The following is a 22,101-nucleotide window of genomic DNA, read 5'->3' on the forward strand; positions in this document are numbered from 1 at the left end:
ACCTTCATCTAATTTCAAGTCTAAACTTCCTAGTGTCCAGTTTACATCTTCTCAAAGAAGGAGATCAGGCTGGTTTGGCATGATCTACTTGTTGTAAAATCATGTTGTATTTTGTCCCCGTTACCATTGACCTCAATGTCCTTAACTACTTTCTCCTTCAAAATTTTTTCCAAGACCTTGCATACCACAGATGTAAAACTAACAGGCCTGTAGTTACTCGGATCATGTTTTTTTCCCCTTTCTAACAACCTTTTGTGTACATGAAAACTGTTATCATGTCCCTTCTCAGTCTTCTCTTCTCCAGACTAAACAAACTCATTTTTTTTCAATCTTCTCTCATAGGTCATCTTTTCTAGACCTTTAATCATTTTTGTTGCTCTTCTCTGAACTTTCTCCAATTTGTCCACATCTTTCCTGAAATATGATGCCCAGAACTGGACACAATACTCCAGCTGAAAATTACGTATTCCAGGATTTAGTTTTATTCCTGTACAGACCCGGTCATCCCTGGTATCTTGTGCTCAGGGCCATTGTTGTTTTGACTGTTCCTTGATGTCCACCCCGTGGACTGTCATGATACTGTTCAAAGAGTTGTAGGGCTTGTTTCATGGGTGTGCACGACTACAACTTTCTTCCTTTGGCAGAAAGAAAAAATGCCCCCTCTGATAATCAGAGAAAATGGAGATGTGATGATGACATCAACTGTTTCCCTTAAGCAATTATCAGACATTTTTGAAGTCATAGATTCATTATAAAGCATATGCATTTAAAAAGCTATCTGAACACAGAATGGGTCGTCCTGCCTTTGGTAAGGGGGCTGGGGGGGAATTTCAATATCTGACAATAAATAACGTTAAAAAAAATTTAAACTAGAAGTCATTGCTCAATGAACATATATGGACTGTTGTTGTTTGTAGGATAGACTGGATAACGTACTTGAGAAATAAAGAAAAATTTTAGGCTTTTTGGATAATATTTGTATTTCATACTCTTTTGTCATGTAACTGACAAATACGCTGTTACAGTGCCTGCATATGTAGCAAAGGAGATTTTCTGGGAAATGTGAAGAAAACTAGTGATCCTAATCCCGGCCCCAGTGGAGGTAAATTTAACACTTTAAATAATCCCAGTGTTAGGGGATCAAGACCATCATGTATATGCTGAAAATTCCATTGTTTGCTGCAAATTGACACAGAATAAGTCTGCCTGTTTTATTCATTCCTTCAGGATGTGTGTTACTCCTCTTATATGCCAATATCTGTGCAATTTTTCCCTCAAAAGATTTCACTGAGTATTGTTCACAGAAGAAAACTTTACACACTTAACTTCCGCAAAATTGCAAACATCAAATATTTATGCATATAATAAGCAGTGTTTATATTGTAGGTATGACATGAAAATTGCAGACATATAAGCAGGGAAAGCCAAACTCAACAAACTCCACAATGCAGCATCATTCATAGGCCAATCACAAGGGCTACATAAATACATGGGAGCTTTGTGTGTAAGTTCAAAGTCAGAGATGAAAGTAAGCCGGTGTGCCTCGGTACGGAGTACTGGCAAGAGCCGTTTGCCATACCAGGGCGGCCCAGCTTCCCCAGGGGGCAATTGAAAGGGCCTGGGGCTCCCAGCAGTGTCCCTGGGGTTGGGCTGCAGGATTCTGGGGGCTATTTAAAAAGTCCAGGGCTCCCGCTGCTTCTACTGTGCCAGGCCTTTAAATAGCCATCAGAGCCCCACCGCCACTACTTCAGGGCTCTGGCGGCTATTTACAGGGCTGGGGCAGTAGAAGCAGGGGAGCTGCAGGCCCTTTAAATATCTGCCAGAGCCCAGGGTAGTGGGGGGCTCCAGGGGATATTTTAAGGGCCCGGGGCTCCAGCTGCCTTTGCCACCCTGGTCCTTTAAATAGCTGCCGAAGCTCCACTGCTTCCCCAGGGCTTCCATGGCTATTTACAGTGCTGGGGCAGTAGAAGGGGAGCCCCGGGCCCTTGAAATAGTCCCTGGAGCCCCAGGTTGCTGCTGCTACCCTGGGGGTAGACGGGGCACTTACCTTACAGGATGGGCTGGGGCCTACTCTCTCAGCTATGCCCCTTCTGCCCTAGGCCCTGCCCCTTCTGGGGGCCAGAGCTGGCCCCAGTGTATCGGTAAGTCACTGGACTTACTTTAATCCCTGTTCAAAGTATTTCTGGTACAAAATGTGCCAGCATTTGATCCATGGAAATCACATTTCATTTGAAACAATGAGATCACCTGTAACATTTTAACAAAATGAAATCGTAGTAACTCAGGATAGGAAATATTTTAACAGCACAAGAATGTGAATTTAAAAAAAGCACAAGCATGGGTGTTTGCAGACACTGTTTAATGCATTCAGAAAACAACAGAACATATACATGGAAACCCTCTTCTTACCTGCCTTATCTGCCATACTAATTTTTATTACAGGAAGTTCTTTTCCTAGTAAAGGTTTGGGGTTTTTTTTTATTTTGAAACATGAGTTTTCTGAAATGCTGAAGAATCAGAAATAAATAAATGCATATAACACACATATTTATGTATCATGATGATAACAGGCATGAAAAACATTTAAAAAGTAAAAGGATGCATTGTACAAAACATCTGTTAATCCTAAAGCAATACTAAATATGGGGGTTCCAGGTACTACTTTGAGGATCAGAGTGTCACAGCCTTATGTTCATGATGTTTATTACTCAAGAAATCATAAGTGGAAGTAGAGCAAGAATCGACAGGGATTTGAAGGGGATTACAATGCAAACAGTGTCTTCTGTGAGCAAGAGTCAGGCTAGCTGTAACCCTAATAACACAAGATTTGTAGAAGCAAGGATTGTGTGAGGCAAGTGGGAAAGAACTGTGTGAGAAGTTGCTGCAACCTTGTGTAGATAAATATGGAATGTAGACTAGAGTCTCAATAGACGTGAAAAATATCAGGATGACCTATGTATAAACAAAATGCAGCTGTTGCTCATTATTGTGTCTAACAAAAGGTATAAATCCTTGCTGTAATTGTTTACCTGTAGAGAGATTTGCCTAGGAGGAGGAAACCCTGTGTCCTAGTGCACTCTCTCCCTCCACGCAATTGCTAGAGATAATAAAGTATCTGATTTGCTGCACCCAACCAGGGAGTGAGAACTATGTTTTTCTCTGACAACATCTATTAATCCTGAAACAATACTAAATATGGGGGTTCCAGGTACTTTGAGGATCAGAGTGTCACAGCCTTATGTTCATGATGTTTATTACTCAAGAAATCATAAGTGACACTTTAGTTGTATGACAAGATGCTTAGGCAACATCCTCACAGTACCTATTAGATAACACTTGATACCAACACATTTCTGGAGTAGAGAGGACCAAGCCTACATCTTTTCAGGACTATTTAAAAAGCATTTTACGAGTTGAATTACATGGCTATTGCATGAAAAACTCTTAATGAAAGTCTGAGCATTTAAAAAAAATCTTTATTAGTCCTTTTTGCACTGCATAGTAGGTCATACAGTCTATTAGTAAAGAAACATTGAATGCACACAAAACATTGAGGGAAGGACGAGAGTAGTGCAATGCATTATAAATAGTATTTGAAATGCTTATGAATTCCTTTGGAAAGCAAGCTCGTAGGCAGAAAAGCTACCATTGTGCTTTACACAGACTTCCACTTTTGTAACTGTTACATATATCAAGCAACAAGGTATCACCACAAAAAATGTACACTCAGAACCGTGGCGCTCACGTCACATCATTGCTCTCTGATTTTATTTTTGAGACATTTTCTTGAGCTTTTTCCCTCACTGTTAAAACTTGTGTCTTGTCTTCATTGTGCTGTCACTTCACAGCTGATCAATCACCCTTCTTACAGCAAGGTGATAAAAAAATCAAAGTTTTTTAGCAGTGAGGAAAAAGCCTATGTCTGCATAATGTAGGCATAACACATACTGTACACACCTGGATTCTTCAGTGCAGTGGTTGATAATGTCAGAGCCTTGCTCCTTCTTAGTATCCTGAGTTGAAGTATTTGTCTTCCCAGCGTTCAGGTTGCTTCCAGCATAGGTGGGTGAAGATTCTGAGGCAAATGCATGTTGCCTTTATTTTATAGCTTGAGTCCATGTGCCTGGAAAACCCTTGCCCAGACAAGTGGTGATGGACTTTGCAGAGTGAAATTGTTCAGAAATACCCCTGGTATGGTTTGTCACTGAATTGGAAATCCACTGATTACAACTCTCATTGATGAGTAAAGGCTGGTGATGATCATTCAGTGCCCACCTGGCTGTACATTCCCTCTTCTGTTGTTACTGGAGAGCAACTCCCAAACTTACAACATATTTAAGTAACAACCATACAGCAAAAATTCACTACTTGATAGGCAATAACAATATACATACTCTTGACGGAACAATGGGTTTCAGCAGATCCTGACCTTTCATATGTTATGTGACATGATATTCTTTGTATGAAATATATCATAATTATACAACAGTGGTGAATGGGAGAGGGAGGGTACTGCTTTAAGGTCCAGAGTGCCACAATAGGGTTGAGATACTTCTGAGTAAGAGGTAGCAATCTGTTGAAAGTTTCCACTGTGAAATCTGTATTTGCTTCTCCACTGTCAGTGCAGCTGTCATTTTGGCAAGTTTGGCACACAGATCAAGGAATGTGGTCTTGTGCAGCCAATGCTCATTATCCCAAACCTGTGAATGCCACCAAGTTTGAACTGGTTGTTGCTATGTCCCACAGCAATCTGTTCTGCATGGAATCATGTCCCCCACTTCTATGCTTGCGATTCTGCAAATACTACAGGATCGTGTACTTTGGGCTTGCAATGCTTATGACAATAGTGTAGAGTCATGCAGGCTCCATGCTTCTGTGTGAGGTGGCAGACAGTAAGGAGGGCCAGGCAGGTTTGTGGCTTAGAAAAAAAGGTCTAAGTAAACTTATGTATAAATTTTCATATGGGAGACATATAAAATTAGGGGATGGTTAACAATGTACTATGGGAAGTTGATCCCATGATCACAGTCACCCCTGTGCGACCTGTTTGGGAGCCAACTTACAAAGCCAAACCAAAGCTTCCCAAAATACAGTGCGGTGGACAGTGATGAGTTGCACAGTGAGATATCTATTCATGGTGCACCTCACTCTGAATCTGTACAAGTGCTTCTGGTGAGTACCCTGACTGCTGAGGCAAGGAGTCCAGTAGGCATGTGCACAAGTGACATAACAACCGTAGTGAGCCTATGCTGACATAACTTGAGTTAACATAGTCTTGTAGTGTAGATATGGCCTTAGGTCTATGAAATGTTTGGGAGAGGTAACAGGAAAAATATGAGGGCAGAATAAGATTCATTCAGGTGTTTACGATACAGCTTTTGTGGAACTGGCCTTACTGCACCCTAAAGGCTCAGGAACAAAGAGGTGCATAAGAACAAAATATCATGTATTTATTAAAATGTCTTGACTTCAGGGTGTATAATTCATGATTTTAGAATTCCTGTGGTTGTCAAGGTATCTCAGGGTTGTAGATGTGTGTTCATTATGCTTTGAAGGCCAAAACTATAAATGGGTTCAACAAAGAATTACATCAGTCCCTCAGGATAGGTGCATCAGCTATTAGCCAAGATAATCAGGGATGCAGCCCCAAACTGTCCTCTGACTGTCAGACACTGGGAGTGGACAATGGGATGTTCACTCAGTGATGGCCTGTTCTGTTCATTCCCTTAGAAGCACCTGGCACTGGCTGCTGTCACAAGACAGGATACCGGACTAGACAGACTACGTCCACTACAGCAGTTCTAATGTTCAGCAAAAAATACAATAGATTTTTGCCTTTGAGAAAGATGTTATAGGAGATAGTATCCTGCCTTTATTGAGTATCTGAGAATCAAGTTGTACACAACTGCACGTGGAAAAACACTAAGGGCTGAATCGAGAGGCAAAATAACAGATGCAAAATGCAGTCACCATTGGCGAATTGAATGAAAACAAAGTTTTGAGACCAGGCCAGAATTTCAGTCAGACTGGAAGTCAGATGATCCAACAGAATAAACTTCTGCTCTAAAAATAAGAACAAAAAGTTAGAATTAAAAATTGAGGGAATCCCAGCAGCAGATAAGACAAACTGTTGAACTGCTCTAAGACTCTGTGCCATCAGATACCCAGATAAGGGAGTCTTTGTTTCTTGCGGGGGGGGGGGGGGGTGTATCTGTGAAATGTTTCACTGAATTAAGTCTCCTGCAGCACCTCAGTAGGTTACATCAGACAAAGGGGAGCGGCAGTGATTAGGCGTTCGGATGCCTGCGCCTTTCACTAAGTGATTGGGCAACAAAATGGCAAATGAAATTCAATGTGGATAACTGTAAAGTACTGCACATTGGGAAAAATAACCCCAACTATACATACAATATGATGGGGGCTAAATTAGCTACAACTAATCAAGAAAAAGATCTTGGAGTCATCGTGGATAGTTCTCTGAAGATGTCCATGCAGTGTGCAGTATGGTCAAAAAAGCAAACAGGATGTTAGGAATCATTTAAAAAGAGACAGAGAATAAGAGGGGGAATATCTTATTACCCTTATATAAATCCATGGTACGTCCACATCTTGAATACTGCATATGGATGTGGTCTCCTCATCTCAAAAAAGACATACTGGCACTAGAAAAGGTTCAGAAAAGGACAACTAAAATGATTAGGGATTTGGAACGGGTCCCATATGAGGGGAGATTAAAGAGGCTAGGACTCTTCAGCTTGGAAAAGACGAGACTAAGGGGGGATATGCTAGAGGTATATAAAATCATGAGTGGTGCGGAGAAACTGAATAAAGAAAAGTTATTTACTGGTTCCCATAATATAAGAACTAGGGGTCACCAAATGAAATTAATGAGCATCAGGTTTAAAACAAATAAAAGGAAGTTCTTCTTCACACAGCACACAGTCAACTTGTGGAACTCCTTGCCTGAGGAGGTTGTGAAGGCTAGGACTATAACAGAGTTTAAAATAGATCTGGAGAAATTCATGGTGGCTAAGTCCATTAATGGCCGTTAGCCAGGATGGGTAAGGAATGGTGTCCCTAGCCTCTGTTTGTCAGAGGGTGGAGATGGATGGCAGGAGAGAGATCACTTGATCATTACCTGTTAGGTTCACTCCCTCTGGAGCACCTCACATTGGACACTATTGGCAGACAGTATATTTGGCTGGATGGACCTTTGGTCTGACCCAGTGTGGCCATTCTCATGTTCTTATGTTCTTTAAGAACCCAGCCCTGGGAAGCCCATGCTGAGAGGTACTGTCTGTGACAGAGGAAATAAAAAAAGCCCCTCTGCCCCCCCTCCCATTTTTGCAAACACTGTTGTCTCAGTCTACCGGGGTAACTGTTACCCTCTGCCCCTGCCTGTGCCAGGATTTTGCCCTCTGCTACCCTCCCACAGCATCTCAGCCCGAGCTTAATCCTGGCTCCTACCCCCTCATTCATCCCTGATTTTGCCTTCAGTCTCTTCCTCACGTCTCTGAGCGAGAACCAGACCTTTCTGCGCCCATCAGCTAAAGTCCCCCACTCCCGAGGGCACAGAACCGTGACCCAGCCAGTATCCACTTCTCTCTGCTGCCCCTTAACCAGAGAGTCCTGCAAAGCGACCCACGTGCGGAGTCTGTGCCACAGGCAAACACGTCCCGCAGCAGGAAGTGAATCGCGTTCACTGCCGTGCTAAGTCTGCTGCCTGCCGTCCGCTCTCTCTATGGTGTCCCTTGCAAAAGCCCCCAGTTGCTGGGGCTCCAGCGCCCTGGTTGCACAAGGGAGAGGTTGATATCGAGGGAGTAACATACCTGCTGTTTCCCAGCAAGACAGTCTCCTAGTTCAGAGACCCCCAACCTGCCCAGGGCACCCTGACCGGGAGGATAGACCTTCCCCTCCCCAAAGAGCTGGGGGGACCCCCCATTTCAGGGGGCGCAGCGTAGAGCAAAGGTAAGCGAAACTTTGCCATCACCTTTCAGGTGGAATGAGGTGTCCTGGATAAACTTGAGTGGGGAGGTTTATGCAGACCCCTGGGGCTGAATTCTCTGCAGTCCCTGGTTAAACTGCACTGTGGTTAGGGATCTAACTTGGAATTTGGGAGAGGGATGTTCAGTTCTGTGCTCTGCTTCAGACGGGGTGAGATGTTGGGAAAAATCACCTAAGCCCCGAGCTACAAATGTATTTAGGCTCCTATTTTCCACTGATTTCAGTGGATGCCGAAATATCTCTCTGGACCCGGGCTGGAGGGTACAATTTTTCGAAGGTGCCTAAGTCCTATTTTTAAAAATGCCCCGCTCTGCTCTTGGAAAGAGGCTCCTAAATCCAGACTGTAGGGAGACATCTCCCACTAAGGATTCTCAGCTGCAAACCCTTTCTGGCCTTGGGTGATTATGCCATTTTAGCAAGGAAGAGAAAGCATTAAGCCCAGCATTTAGCCCAGTGGTCAGAGTGCTCACCTGGGATACAGAGGAGCCCTCATTCAAGTTCCTTCTCCACCTAATGTATCCTTATTGGAAGCATTACAATTAAAGGAATAAATACAGAGTTTATACCTTTTCCTCATTTTAGAGAAAAAATATGATTTCTGTACATTTAGTGCAATTCTAAATCAAGTCTAAGAAACAGGTGTTCAGAGTTCTAACCTGCATTCTTAGAGAGAATGAATTTTAATGCAATCAGTCCATTTCTAAATAGTCATTAAATAATTTACAAAATCTCAGGGCAGGTTTACACTTAAAACACTGCATTGGCACAGCTGCACTGATGCAGCACTTTAATGTAGAGAGGCTCTAGGCTGATGGATGAGAGCGCTCCTGTCCACATAGTTAATTCACTTCAGGGAGATGCAGTAGCTATATCTATTTATCTATCTATATTAAAGGTCTTGAGAACATGACCTATGAAGGAAGGCTGAAAGAATTGGGTTTGTTTAGTTTGGAAAAGAGAAGACTGAGAGGGGACATGATAGTAATTTTCAGGTATCTAAAAGGGTATCATCAGGAGGAGGGAGAAAACTTGTTCACCTTGGCCTCTAATGATAGAACAAGAAGCAATGGGCTTAAACTGCAGCAAGGGAGATTTAGGTTGGACATTAGGAAAAAGTTCCTAACTGTCAGGGTGGTTAAACACTGGAATAAATTGCCTAGGGAGGTTGTGGAATCTCCATCTCTGGAGATATTTAAGAGTAGGTTAGATAAAATGTCTATCCGGGATGGTCTAGACAGTATTTGGTCCTGCCATGAGGGCAGAGGACTGGACTCGATGACCTCTCGAGGTTCCTTCCAGTCCTAGAGTCTATGAATCTATGGGAGATGCTCTCTACTCTCTGTCTACTCTAGGGGCTAGGTTTGTATAACTGTGGTCCCTCAGGGTGTGTGGATTTTTCAGATCCCTGAGTGACGTAGCTATATGATGCCAGTCTGTATTATAGATCAGACCTTAGTAGCAGCAGAATAAAGTAGTGTTAATACATATATAAAGCATGCATTCTTAGAGAAAAATATTTTCTCACTAATAATACTCAAAATATAAAAATCTCAGATTATGGTGGGTTTCCTACCCTTTTAATCTGCAGCAATTTCCCCCTTGTTTTGGAAAGTGTTGCTCTGAGATACTATCCCCGCTAATCAACTTTCCCCCTCCCTTTACATACATTAAAATTGACTGGTTTGCTCCATAGTAGTAAACATCATAGCTGGGAGCTTCCCCCCATACAGTCTCTTGTGCTCAGTGGTCTGGGCTCAGGGGGCCTAAATATCACCTGAAGCTTCAGGAGAAGGACGATGGTCCACAGCTCCGTTCCTCAGGCACATAAGAACAATCAGACTGGTTCAGCCCAAAGGTCCATCTAGCCCAGTATCCTGTCTTCCAACAGTAGCCAATGGCAGGTGCCCCAGAGGGAATGAATAGAACAGGCAATCAAGTGATCCATTTCCTGTTGTCTATTCCCAGCTTCTGGCAAACAGAGGCTAGGGACACCGTCCGTACCCATTTTAACTAATAGCCATTGATAGACCTATCCTCCATGAATTTATCTAGTTCTTTTTGAACCCTGTTATAGTCTTGGCCTTCACAACATCATCTGGCAAGGAGTTCCACAGGTTGACTGTGTGTTGTGTGAAAAAATACTTCCTTTTGTTTGTTTTAAACCTGCTGCCTATTAATTTCATTTGGCGATCCCTACTTTTTATGTTATGAGATGGAGTAAATAACACTTCTTTATTATCTTTCTCCACTCCAGTCATGATTTTATAGACCTCTATCATATCCCTTAGTCATCTCTTTTCCAAGCTGAAAAATCCCACTCTTATTAATCTCTCCTCATATGGCAGCTGTTCCATACCCCTAATAATTTTTGTTTCCCATTTCTGAACCTTTTCAAATTCCAAGATATCGTTTTTGAGATGGGGTGACCATATCTGCATGCAGTATTCAAGATGTGGGTGTACCGTCGATTTATATAGAGGCAATATGATATTTTCTGTCTTATTAGCTATTGCTTTCTTACTAATTCCCAACATTCTGTTCACTTTTTTGACTCCTACTGCACATTGAGTGGATGTTTTCAGAGAACTATCCACAGTGATTCCAAGATCTCTTTCTTCAGTGGTAACAGCTAATTTAGACCCTATCATTGTATATGTAGAGTTGGGATCATGTTTTCCAATGTGCATTACTTTGCATTTATAACAGTGGAGCCATGGATAGGTCGGGTAGAGCACATCAGGTCTGGAGATGGCACTTTCTCAGGAGCCGTTCCCAGGCTGTGGAACAAATCTGAGTGGATGGATGTTACAACCTGGTGCACGAGGTTGCAACATCACTCAGATGTGTTGTGTGTGCTAAAAGTTGTGGTTTCTGCAACAAAGTCGCAGCCTGCGATTTTCTTACCATCTTAACTATTATTTATTTAACATCTCCTCGGATTCTGAATAGTGATCTGAATTCCCCTTTAGTCACCTCTTTTCTCCCTAGTTATTGAATAATGGTATAAAATCTCCTCATTTTTTTCTCCAGTTATCGACTATTAATATCAAATCTCCTTAGATTTTGCCGTTTTCAACCTGATTGTCAAAGTCTGATTAAACAAAAATCTCATAACTTGCCCCTTTCCTACTAATTTTCAAATGTCTACATAACATCCTCTCAGATTCCCCCACCTCCACTCCATACATACACCTTTTGAACTACAGGAATTTGTCTGTGTTTTGGAAAGAAACTGTTACTGACAAAGACATACTGACACGTATGTTTTTAGGATTTTACTGCTTTAAAACAGGCTCAGGTTTAAAATCATGGAACATGTTTTGTGAGAAATAGTCCACAAATTCACTGGATCTTGCTTGTTCTCTTTCCCCTGAGCAGGATTTCCAAGCCTGACATGGTTTCCTGGTTGGAATGGGGTGAAAACCCTTGGGTCGAAAAGGGACATTGGCAGCTTTGGTCAACACCGCTGACCACTGTTAAAAGTCCGGTTGCAGGGCGGGCGGGCTCCTTGCCCAGCTCCACATGGCTCCCGGGAAGTGGCAGGCATGTCCAGCTCCCAGGTGGAGGAGTGGTCAGGGGGCTCCGCGTGCTGCCTCCACCTCTTGTTAGCTCCCATTGGCCAGGGCAGGGCAGGGCAGGGTTACGTAGCAGGACTCATGAGCACTCAGCTGGAGGCATCTATTGAGGGGTCGTGGCGCACACCTCTCCTGCTGCTGCCCTATTCTCTTGTGCATGCTCCTGTGGCTGGGCTCAAGCTGCAGCACGTGCTCCTGCGGAGACCCCCCACTATCTATCTCCCTATCGCTGGCACTAGGCGTTCAAGTTATCCCTGTATCTGAGCGCTGCCAGGGGATCTGGGAATGGGGCTGCTAGAGGGGAGGAGGACAAGACTGCCCCTTCTGGGGCCCTGTGGCCTGCAGGGACTCCTGTGCCACCTCCCCCATGGGGCTCCGCATCCTGTTGGCACCGTGTGCCTCAGCCTCCTCCCAGCTCACCAGTGGGCCCTTTTGGCCTCAGACACCGGGCTCCTGCCAATCCCAGGCCTGGTACAGTGGTCTGGCCCTGCCTTGGGCTAGGACCTACAGTGATTCTACGGGCTGCCCCTTGCCACCCCCACCATGTTTGTTAACCCCTCTCACTCACCCTCTGTGGTGGGCCGGGGAGCAAGCTAGAGGTTGGAGATGAGAATTAAGTAAGTGTCAAACCTGTTTGTTAAAGCTATAAAACTTCCAAAATGAACTACAGTACACAAGCTATTAATGAAGATCCTGTAGTTGCTGGAATGAAAAGCAAGTTCACTAGTTCCCAGATATTCCCTCCTTAACTATTAAGGGCTCTGTTTTCTCTAGTCACCCTGTATCTGAGATTCTTAACTGAGATTTCCCTTTAGTGTCCAGACCATATAATTAAAGAAACACATCCAAACTTTAAATCCAATCAAGGATTTGGAAATCTCCCACCATTGCTGAAATTGCTCCATGTATTTACAAGTGATATTACAAAGTAAAAATCACAGCTAGATGATAAAAGTACACTAATGTAGCATTCATGTGCTTTGTCACCCATCACAGCAGTAGCTCAGACAAAGAAACATAGTTACAGAGTGGAGAAGTCCAGCTCAAAGAACAGAATTATTCAGGCTGAATCATTCAGGATTTGGGTTTCTACTTCTAAATTTGAGACAGCAAATGTAAGTAAAATTAATGTTCAAAAAACTGTTTTTAGTATTAAAAGAGACTTTAATGTACAATTATGCGCGATTAAGAAAATATACATCTTTAATAGCAACCCGGCTGAAGTACATATTGTGACAGAACTAGGATTTATATGAACTTGCAATATGTCAAGAATTTCTAATTTCTTTGTGTTCTGCTTTTCTGATTTGAAAAACCATTACAATCTACTTCAGAAGTTGTTGTTGCATCCATACTAGAGTCCCAGTCTTTCACACACAAAGAACGCAACTGTACTATTTGTATAGATTCTCCGTATTATGAAAAATATTGTCTTATAAGCTCACAACCTTTTTTTTTTTTGAGAAGTCATTAGCAATTGATATTAGCTGCTTCTCCTCTCATTTCCACTGGTATAAATCCGGAGTTGCTCCATCAAAACCAATGGAGCAGATCCTCAACTGATGTAAATCAGTGGAGCTCTGCTTTTCGGTGTTTTTGTTCTGAGGTATGCTAATGTACAGTAGCTGAGGATCTGGCCGAGCAGCATTATAACAATGTAATACCATTGTGAGAGGAGAATCAAGCCCTTGAATACAGTCAGCATTGACACTTAAAAACTCTTCCCCCCTTTTAAGCTATCAAATACTATGAGGTTGCATATGATTGCAACGCTTGCTTAGCACAAGTATACTTGGAGAATATCGTAGGAGATATATAAAAGGATCAAGACTTCATTAAGATTAGGTGACTAAAGATGAAGTTAGCCATTTTGAAAATTCCACCAGATCAAGGGTATGAATCCAGCTGAGGTTGCAGGCCAGTAAATAGTCCCGTTCGGTTCCATAAGAATATTGAGGTGAACAAGAGTTTGCAGCATCAGGTCCTAGGTTCAGTCCCATGTTTTTGTTAAACTGGCACTCCCAGCAAAGAGAAAGAAGTGTGAATCAAGAACAAGAAGATCTCTCATGGCTAGGAGGCTCCACTGCACAGTTGAGGCACATTGGTTAGGGCAACATGGAGAAGCTTGCACTACCATTGCTTTCCCTGTCTGTTTGTTAGATCCACCTTTTGTCTAATATAGAGACTGTAAGATATTTGGGGTAGGGACTGTATGTTATAGATGTGTACATTGCTTAGCACAGTTGTCTGGTGTAAGTGCTACTGTAATACAAATAAATAACGTTTACAACATTACTTCAATATGTTGAGCACTTAAGGTGGAACCATATAACACTTTTTATAAAAGTTATAACCTAGAAGGTATATCATTGGATTTAATCTAATTCTCTGTTCTAGGTTTTTTGCACTGGAATGGGTATACAGTGAGATTTGTGACTGATCCCCATGTAATAAAAGTGCAATTACTCCAATATTTCAGATCAGAGAATAGTATCCTTTTATTTTTTCCAATATAAATTACTTTGTGGTAAAAAACAATGAGTAGCAGCTTTGTATCAACTGAGTTATGGAACTGATGACCTGCATCAGTGGTTAATCTTGCTTCTTGATTCGTCTGAGCCCTAAAGCGCCTAAGCTGTATTTTGCAGTAAGGTAGATGTTTAATAGTAATGATAATTAGCTAGCAGAATGCAGTTTGATGTTCTGAAATCTACCCAGGGCCATTTATAACCAAATTTACAGGTACTATTGTTTTCCTTTATCTGTATGTATAGAAGTCCTTTAAAACATGGCTTTTTTTTTACAAAAATGGGACTTTTTTTAGGTACTTTGATATTACGTGCATTTTCTCCAGTTAGATTGTGTCCTCTTTTGTACAACATTTAGCAATAACCACTATTCTTGTAGAGGGTCCAAATCCTATAAATTAAGTACTGCCCTCCTGCCAGATAGTGCAAGTAAACCACCATTTTTGGTATGGTCACAAGTCTCAAGGTCACTTGGCACCCATAAAAATAGCACCCAGTTTTAACTGCCCATGACCAATATGGTGATACTTTGAGATGATGTGACAATGTAAACATCAAGACATGATGAGGACCATTAAAAATCTTCATCTTAGAACTATATGGCAGACTGATATTTTTAAAACTATGCCCTGCTCTCTTCTGGGTGGGTTTTTTTTTTTGTCTTAAAGATGAAAACAAAATTCCGAATATATTATCTTAATACAGTTAACTTAATAGATCGTCACTTCCTTGTTTTGTTAATCTTGAGAGTAGCTGGTATCAAATGTAAATGACATTGTTATCTTATAGCTTTCACATCATTTTGCCGTGGCTTAATAAAACTGTACTAATCACGAAAACTGTAAGCATGCGGTTTTATGTTTGATGTGCTAGTTGCAGCAGTTTGTGCTGTTCCCAGGGTGGTGCTAATTGAACTGATGCAAATATAGAGATGTCCTCGCAGAATTGGATGTTACCTCGCAGAATTGGATGTTAGCTCCACTGAAAACAGAAAACTATAATATAATATAATTAATATGGCCAATTTTAAGATGACGTGTGCAGTCAGAAGTATTGACAGGACACCAAAAGTCTGGTTACCATAATTTTCTATTGTTTCCTGGCATCCTGTAACAAATAAAACCTGACATTCGCATAATATAACTGTCAAAAATATATTTGACTGAATCTTTGAATAACTTTTTCAGTGCACAACCACAGGCAGTGGGGAGCAACTGGCCTTTAAAGAATTAAGAGCCTAGCCAGCAGGCATCAACAGTCAGCCGTGTAGTTAGTGTTGCGACATCCACAGTCGATACTGTTTTATCTATCGCCTAAACTGTGCTGCAGTCACACTAGTGCGAGGTGAAATGGCAGAACCCGAAAAGAAAGAGATTCAAAGTTTGTCCAGTACAATCAATAAATTCTTTGTAAACGCTGATACCTATGAAGAAGAACACATATGCATGGCTGAATTGCTTTTAGCATATCATGGAGTTAAGCACCACCACGGCTACCATTCTCAAGATTGTGGAAATAAGCTGTACCCCTCCATTTTCGCTGATTCCAAGATCGCGTCCAAAATTCACTGTGGAAGGAGAAAAGCGGAGGCTTTGATTGAAAATGTATTAGCACCCCATTCATTGAAGCTGGCTGTGCAAGACATTGGATCAATATCGTTCTCAATAGTGACAGATGCTTCTAATAAAGGGAACACAAAATTATTCCCAGTTGCTGTACACTACTTTAATAAAGATAAGGGAAGCTGCACATGTATCATAGACTTTTTGGAGGATGCAGATGAGACATCAGAGGCAATCGCAAACAACTTACAAAGTTGTCTTCAAAATGCCGGTCTGATACATAATAAAATTGTGGCATATGGAGTAGACAACGCATCTGTCAATTTTGGAAAACACAAGTCTGTTTTGGTGCGCCTAAAACAAATGTTAGATTTACCAAACCTTGTGCCAGGGCATTGCAGCACTCACATAGTACACAATACGGTGAAACATGGCTTGAAAATGCTCTCTTATGATGTAGAGAACTTGGTCATCAAGGTTTTCAGTGAATTCTCATCCTGTGCAAAGAATATTAGTGAACTTAAAGAGTTCCTTGACTTCATGGAGACAGAATATTCAGAAATCTTATGCCATGTACCTACACGTTTTTTGACCCTTTTCACTGCCGTTGACAGGTTACTGAAGAATTGGCCTGCTCTCAAGTCTTACTTTGTGAGCAAAGGAGAGGAAACAGTGAGCTGTGCAATATGGGCCTTTCTTTCTGAGCAGGAGGACACAGTATCCAATGATGATATTACACTTCCAGAACTGTACATCTACTTTGTGCACAGTATTATGAGCCAATTTAACAACACCATAAAGGTTCTTGAAAGTGATTACATTCAGGTAACTGAACTGTATGCTATATTCAACAAGCTGAGAAGAGAGATTCAGATTCGACAAGAACAAGGCTTCTATGGATACAAGGTGACACAGTTCTTGAAGAAACTGCCGCCTAACAAGCAGAATAAATTTGTTGGAGATGCCCAACAGGTTTACACACGCATGCTACAATACCTGGAAAAGTGGTTTGATTTCAGCGAAAACTCTTTCTATGTGTTGTGTGCGCCACTCAATCTGGACAGACCTCTTGAACTAGACAAACTGTGTGCTTTGACTACAAACTTGGGCATTAAAGTGGATGGCGGTGAACTATTTACAGAAATGTGTACGCTGAATGATGTGCTACCAACCCTAAAGAGTTTGACAAATTATGCTGAATTGACATTGCGTCAGGAGCAACATCATCGAATCAGTGTCTCTGAGGTATGGGTAGAATTCTTTAAGCACTGGGAAGCCCCAAACTTACTTAAAATTGTGCAGCATGTGCTTGCTATACCACCCAGCAACGCATTTGTGGAATGTATTTTCAGTGTTATGAAGAACTTGTGTACTGATGAAAGGAGTGAGCTCCAAGTGGACCTGGTGAAAGCTCAGCTATTCGTGCACTTCAACTATAAAATGACATGTGCTGAGTTTGCTGGATTTTTGAAGACAGAAGCAGTTAAAGAGCTTGTGGTGGCAGCAAGAAAAGAACAGAAGTATAAATGTAAGTAGTTTCCATTGCCACTCTCATTAAAACTGTTTTTGTTTAATTTTGTTTGTATCTTCTTTACACTTCAGAAGAAGTTAAAAAAGTTTTTAATTTTACAGTAGTGTTTAATATGTCTCTCTGGTGATGTGAAGGGTATTTGAATCACGCAATCTATCTCCCACATTCAAATGTTGCAGCTCCTGGCCTTCTCCTGGTGCTTGCTTGGGCCTTGCAGTGATAATGAGCAAGTGTGGCAGAGAGCAAGCAACCAAGGGAGGGGAGATGGAGTGAGCAGAGGTGGGGCAAAGGTGTTGGGTTTTCCGTAATTAGAAAGTTGGCAACCCTACTTCTAAAGTCCCCCACGGTCTGCTTCATGTTAGCCAAGTCAGAGTTCCTAGAACTCTAGACACTTGGCAGTACTCCCTGTCCCCTGACCTCCCTACTCTGATTGTTCAGATGGGCTAAGGTGTCCAGATTCATTCCTTTCTCTCTCTCCCTTGAGAAAGGGTTTGAGGAGGATTCTGTTCCTGATTTTTCAGTTTCTCCAATGCTATTTTGGTTTGTTTCTCTCCTTTCCCCCTCCAGTGCAGGGAATGACTCATGTTTGGATTCTCTCTCTGTCCCAGCAGGTGAGGGGATGTTAAGTGAGAATGTGGAAGAGAATCCTCAGCAGGAAGATCTAGAGGAAGTTGAAACTCATGTTACATTATTGGGAAAATCTGAAGGGACTGTGTCCTGGAGTCCAGAGCATGGAAAAGCTGGTGGATGTCAGCACAGGCCAGAGAGACAGCAGAGAAACCAGTCAGGGAAGAAAGTGGGTAAATCCACTCAATGTGAAGGTGGTTTGAATAATCTTAGTAAAAACATGATGCACCAGAAATTCTCCAAAGGGGAGGGAAAAAACACATGCACCGAGTGTGGGAAAAGCTTCAGTCGGAATTTACACCTTATTATACATCGCAGAACCCACACAGGAGAAAGACCTCATAAATGTCTTCAGTGTGGGAAAAGCTTTATTGACAACCCAACCCTGAAAATACATCAGCGAATCCACATGGAAGAAAAGCCATATAAGTGCCCTGATTGCGGGAAAAGCTTCAGTGAGAGACCACACCTTATTGGCCACCAGAGAATCCACACAGAAGCCAAAACTTTCATATGCTCTCAGTGTGGGGAAACCCTCTGTAACTGGTCAGCCTTTCTTAGACATGAGAGAATCCACAACGGAGAGAGACCTAAACCTTATCACTGCCTCGAATGTGGGGAGAACTTCTGTGATAGGTCAGGTCTTAGTAGGCATCAGAGAATTCACACAGGAGAGAAACCCTATATCTGCCTGGACTGTGGAAAAAGCTTCAGTCGGCGCTCAAACCTTACCAGGCACCAAAAAGTTCACACTGGGGAGAGACCCTATAAGTGCCTCAAGTGTGGGAAAAGCTTCAGTCGGAGATCAACCCACAGTAGACATCTGAGAACCCATTGGGGAGAAAGTGAATAAATGCCCTGACTAGGGCTGGCTGAAGTGAATTATACTGAAGCAGTTGCACCACTACAGCTAAAGTTGAAACTAGCTTCCTTTTTAACTGCCAGTTTTTCTGTGTGCTCTAAAATCTAAAATGTGGACTTGGATTGTCTTGAAAATTGCTGTGCCTCATCTGGGCCGGGGGCAGAGCTAGCAATGTGTGGTGTTCATTTGGTCTAGGGGTTCCTCAGATACAGCTCTCCAGGTAAGGAGCTGCTTTTACTATTCAGATAGCTCTGAAACCCTGTGCCAACTTAACCCCCATGAAAAGCAGGAAATATAACTTTAAAGTACACGCTACCCCCACAACATAACCTTAACTCTGCCCTCTTTGAGCGAAGTCCCAGCATACCAGTAACACACATTAGCTCTCTACCTTTACAGATGCTACAGACCACTTCAGGAACAGAGCACTGATGAGCAGTGTAGGACAAATTCTGCCACCTTCTCTGGAAGGAAAGACCCTGGGGTAGGTCAGGCATAGTGAGCAGCTACCACTTACACTCAAAAACTGAGCGTACTCTCCACAAACCACCCCAGAATTTCAAAATATTCCCATGCCTTCACCCCTGCCCTGAGGATTCCTTGAGACAGGGCTTTCATTGACCCTGCAGTAAGCCCTGGAGACCTGATGACATATGCCAGCAGATTGCTGGCAATCTCCAGGGCTACACTCCCTTGTGCATTTCTACTGACACAGCCTACAGAATTCAGCACTGCAATGAAGCATAATTGATCCTTTTAAAGCACACCTGCACCTCTTCTCCTATCACACTGACAGCTCTGCCAACCCGCTCCAGCTAATCTCTTCACCATTCAATACAGCTATGCCTCACACAGTGAAGGTAGACGAGTGCATGCACAACACAAGCAATGGTACATTTTCTTAGTCCTTCATGTCTGCTTATTATGGCAACACAGTTATTGAACCATTCTCCGTGGCTATTGCCAGCTGTAAGGGGGCAGAGTTAAGGTTGCATTGTGGGAATGACATTTACCTTCATTTCTTAGTTTTTAGAGGTGTAAGATTAGCCACTCTCCACATTGTGGAAGGGCACAAGGCAGCACTGGACAACCTTAGCTCTGCATTAACTAAAGTTTTGAACACTTAATATATTTGCTGATTCCACAAATGTCGTCACTGTTTGACTTTTCAGTGACTGCTTTCCCGTCTCTGGTGTTAGGAGACAGCAGTCAGCTCCCATCTGCTCAGCCCTCCTCTGGCTCTGCCTGGTTTAGCAAAGAATCGCTGATCAGCACCTCTACCCTGCTGCCATCCATCTCTGTCTCAGCTGAAATCTTCTACCTCATCTTACCTGGTTCCCTAGCCAGTGTCCTATGGACTGGTATCTGAGGAACTTTTCATACCCTTTATTCACAAAGAAGCTTAGGGACCTGAGGCAATCCAGTATGAAGGGACTAGGAGAGATGGGTGATGGGCAGGGAAGAGCCTTTGTTTGAGCACAGGGGGATGGGAACCACGGGATTGAGTGTGTGATTCAGCAAGTGATGGTCATTACAAAGAGGAGCTGCAGCCGTAGGCAACACCCAGAGAAGAAGCAAAGACAGCATTTGCCCAGCTGCAGATGGCTCACAGTTACAGATCTGGTAGCCCCTGTAGCTGCCAATTACTTGGAGAGAGATGGGCATTCAGGCTCAGGGAGTTCAGTCAGAGCCCTAAAGTGCTCTCTCATGTTGCAACATTTGGTTAAGACCCCATCAGAGTGCAGTAAACTCAAGGGGAAATTAACGAATTGCTGGTGGTTCTGCCTAATGTAAGACATTTCAAGAGCAATTAGAGAACAGTTCTAAAGTAATTCTCTGCATTTGGGATTGGCAACATGGTATCCCAGTGGATCTGCGTGTGTGTGTGTGAAAAACAGGATCTGGATTATATAAATCGATGGGGAGATAATTTTGACATTTAAATAAAATGCAGTTATTGTCCTATTTCTTTTCAATCCCTCACTATAGAAAATGATCACCAGCAACAGTTCATTTCCTTTCACTGGAATCAGCCCTCTGAACCTTCTTAGGATGTGTATAAATGATGTGCACACAGCTGGTGATGCCTTTCTCCTAATAGAGGGTAGGGCTCAGTGGGGCTCTTGTGTGATAATATGCTGGTCACAGGGAATTCAGCGAATGGAGTTATTCATTGATGCACATGTTTTGGGTGACATTTTACCCCCTCTAATCTGGGTAGTCCCTCTCCCAGAACCATCTTCCTGCCCCTCCTTTTATTTTTCTTTATGCTTTATTCTGATGAAGAAAATCTGCAGACACAGACAAATCTGGAATCTGCTTCTTCAGTCCCACACTCGTCTGTGAGAGGAGCCGGGATTGCTCATTCCAGCCATGCAGGCCTTGGGATTCACAGCCAGATTCCTCACCTCCTACCTAGCTCCTCTCTGCCCTTCTCCCCACACCCTGCTGTCTGAGACCCCTCCTATCCAATTATTTCCAGCTTTCCTAGAGATAAAATGATTCGCCACAATCCCCGCCTTGGTCTCCTATCACCATGGCTGCTGCTACCACTTCTCCTCTGAATTCCCCCCATTGCCTTGCTGTCCCCCAGGTCTGACCCCAAAATACCACAGCTAAGACCCTCCTCTTTGAAAATCCCCTGTTTCTGTCTTCTAAGATTAAGTTCCAGGGCCTGGTCCCACTGTGACAGATTGCCCCCGTTAGAATGCCACCTGATGTGCTCAGATACCACTGAGCCTGCCTGTTCTGCCAGCCTGGGCACCCTTTTTATCTGTCTTGCTGAGCCAGGCTATTGAGCCTCCTCCAGTACACACACAGGCAGGGCCACACCCAACTGCAGAATGAAACAGACACTGAGATCAGTTCTGGGAAGACTCAGCTTAAGGGACTTGCCCCAGCACTCAGGTGTCCACCTTCCTTGGGGTGCAGATCCAAAGGTGTATTACGAAATCTGCCTCCTCCCTCAATGTGGAAGAAGATATGCATAGCTTCTTACCCCTCCCCCCCAATTATGAATTGTACAAATGGGGTTATATTACAAACAAGAAATAAGTTTATTAACTACAAAAAGTGGCTTTTAAGTGAATATAAGAGATAACAGACAGAACAAAGCCAAGCAAATAAAATACGCAAGCTAAGCTCAATATACTTAAGAAACAGTTTACAAAATGTAGTTTCTTACTCTAAATGTTATTTTATGCAGATTGCAAAGTTTCCATGGTTTAGAGTTCCAGTTATATTTCTTTTCAGACTGCACCCCTGTTTCAGTCTGAACTCCCCCCTTGCCTTCCCTTTGTGATATCTTTAACAGTCTTTCTTCTTGGGCAGACAGGCCATGGGGAGGAGTCCGTTTGCTTTTCTCCCCACCGTTAAATAAAATTTACCTAAGGTGGGAATCCTTTGTTTCCCA

General features: G+C 42.7%; 2 protein-coding genes across 9 annotated transcripts in view; one reads left to right on the top strand and one right to left on the bottom strand.

The window, feature by feature from the left end:
* Positions 1-22,101, bottom strand: part of LOC127032790 (zinc finger protein 569-like) — a 253,686-nt gene that overhangs the window by 17,196 nt on the left and 214,389 nt on the right.
* LOC127032781 (gastrula zinc finger protein XlCGF7.1-like) lies at positions 7,716-20,654 on the top strand. Of its 8 annotated transcripts, none has more exons than XM_050920360.1 (4): positions 7,716-7,968; positions 12,576-12,694; positions 15,295-17,197; positions 17,809-20,654. In XM_050920360.1, the coding sequence occupies exons 3-4, from the start codon at positions 15,457-15,459 to the stop codon at positions 18,678-18,680; spliced, it is 2,613 nt and encodes an 870-aa protein (XP_050776317.1). In that variant the 5' UTR covers positions 7,716-7,968; positions 12,576-12,694; positions 15,295-15,456; the 3' UTR covers positions 18,681-20,654. The 8 variants fall into 8 exon arrangements, with proteins under 8 accessions (XP_050776317.1, XP_050776319.1, XP_050776316.1 ...); XM_050920362.1 differs by having other exon boundaries at positions 16,284-17,197; XM_050920359.1 differs by lacking the exon at positions 12,576-12,694.

Source organism: Gopherus flavomarginatus, chromosome 12 (genome assembly GCF_025201925.1).
Source record: "Gopherus flavomarginatus isolate rGopFla2 chromosome 12, rGopFla2.mat.asm, whole genome shotgun sequence".
In the NCBI taxonomy this organism is placed as follows: Eukaryota; Metazoa; Chordata; order Testudines; family Testudinidae; genus Gopherus; species Gopherus flavomarginatus.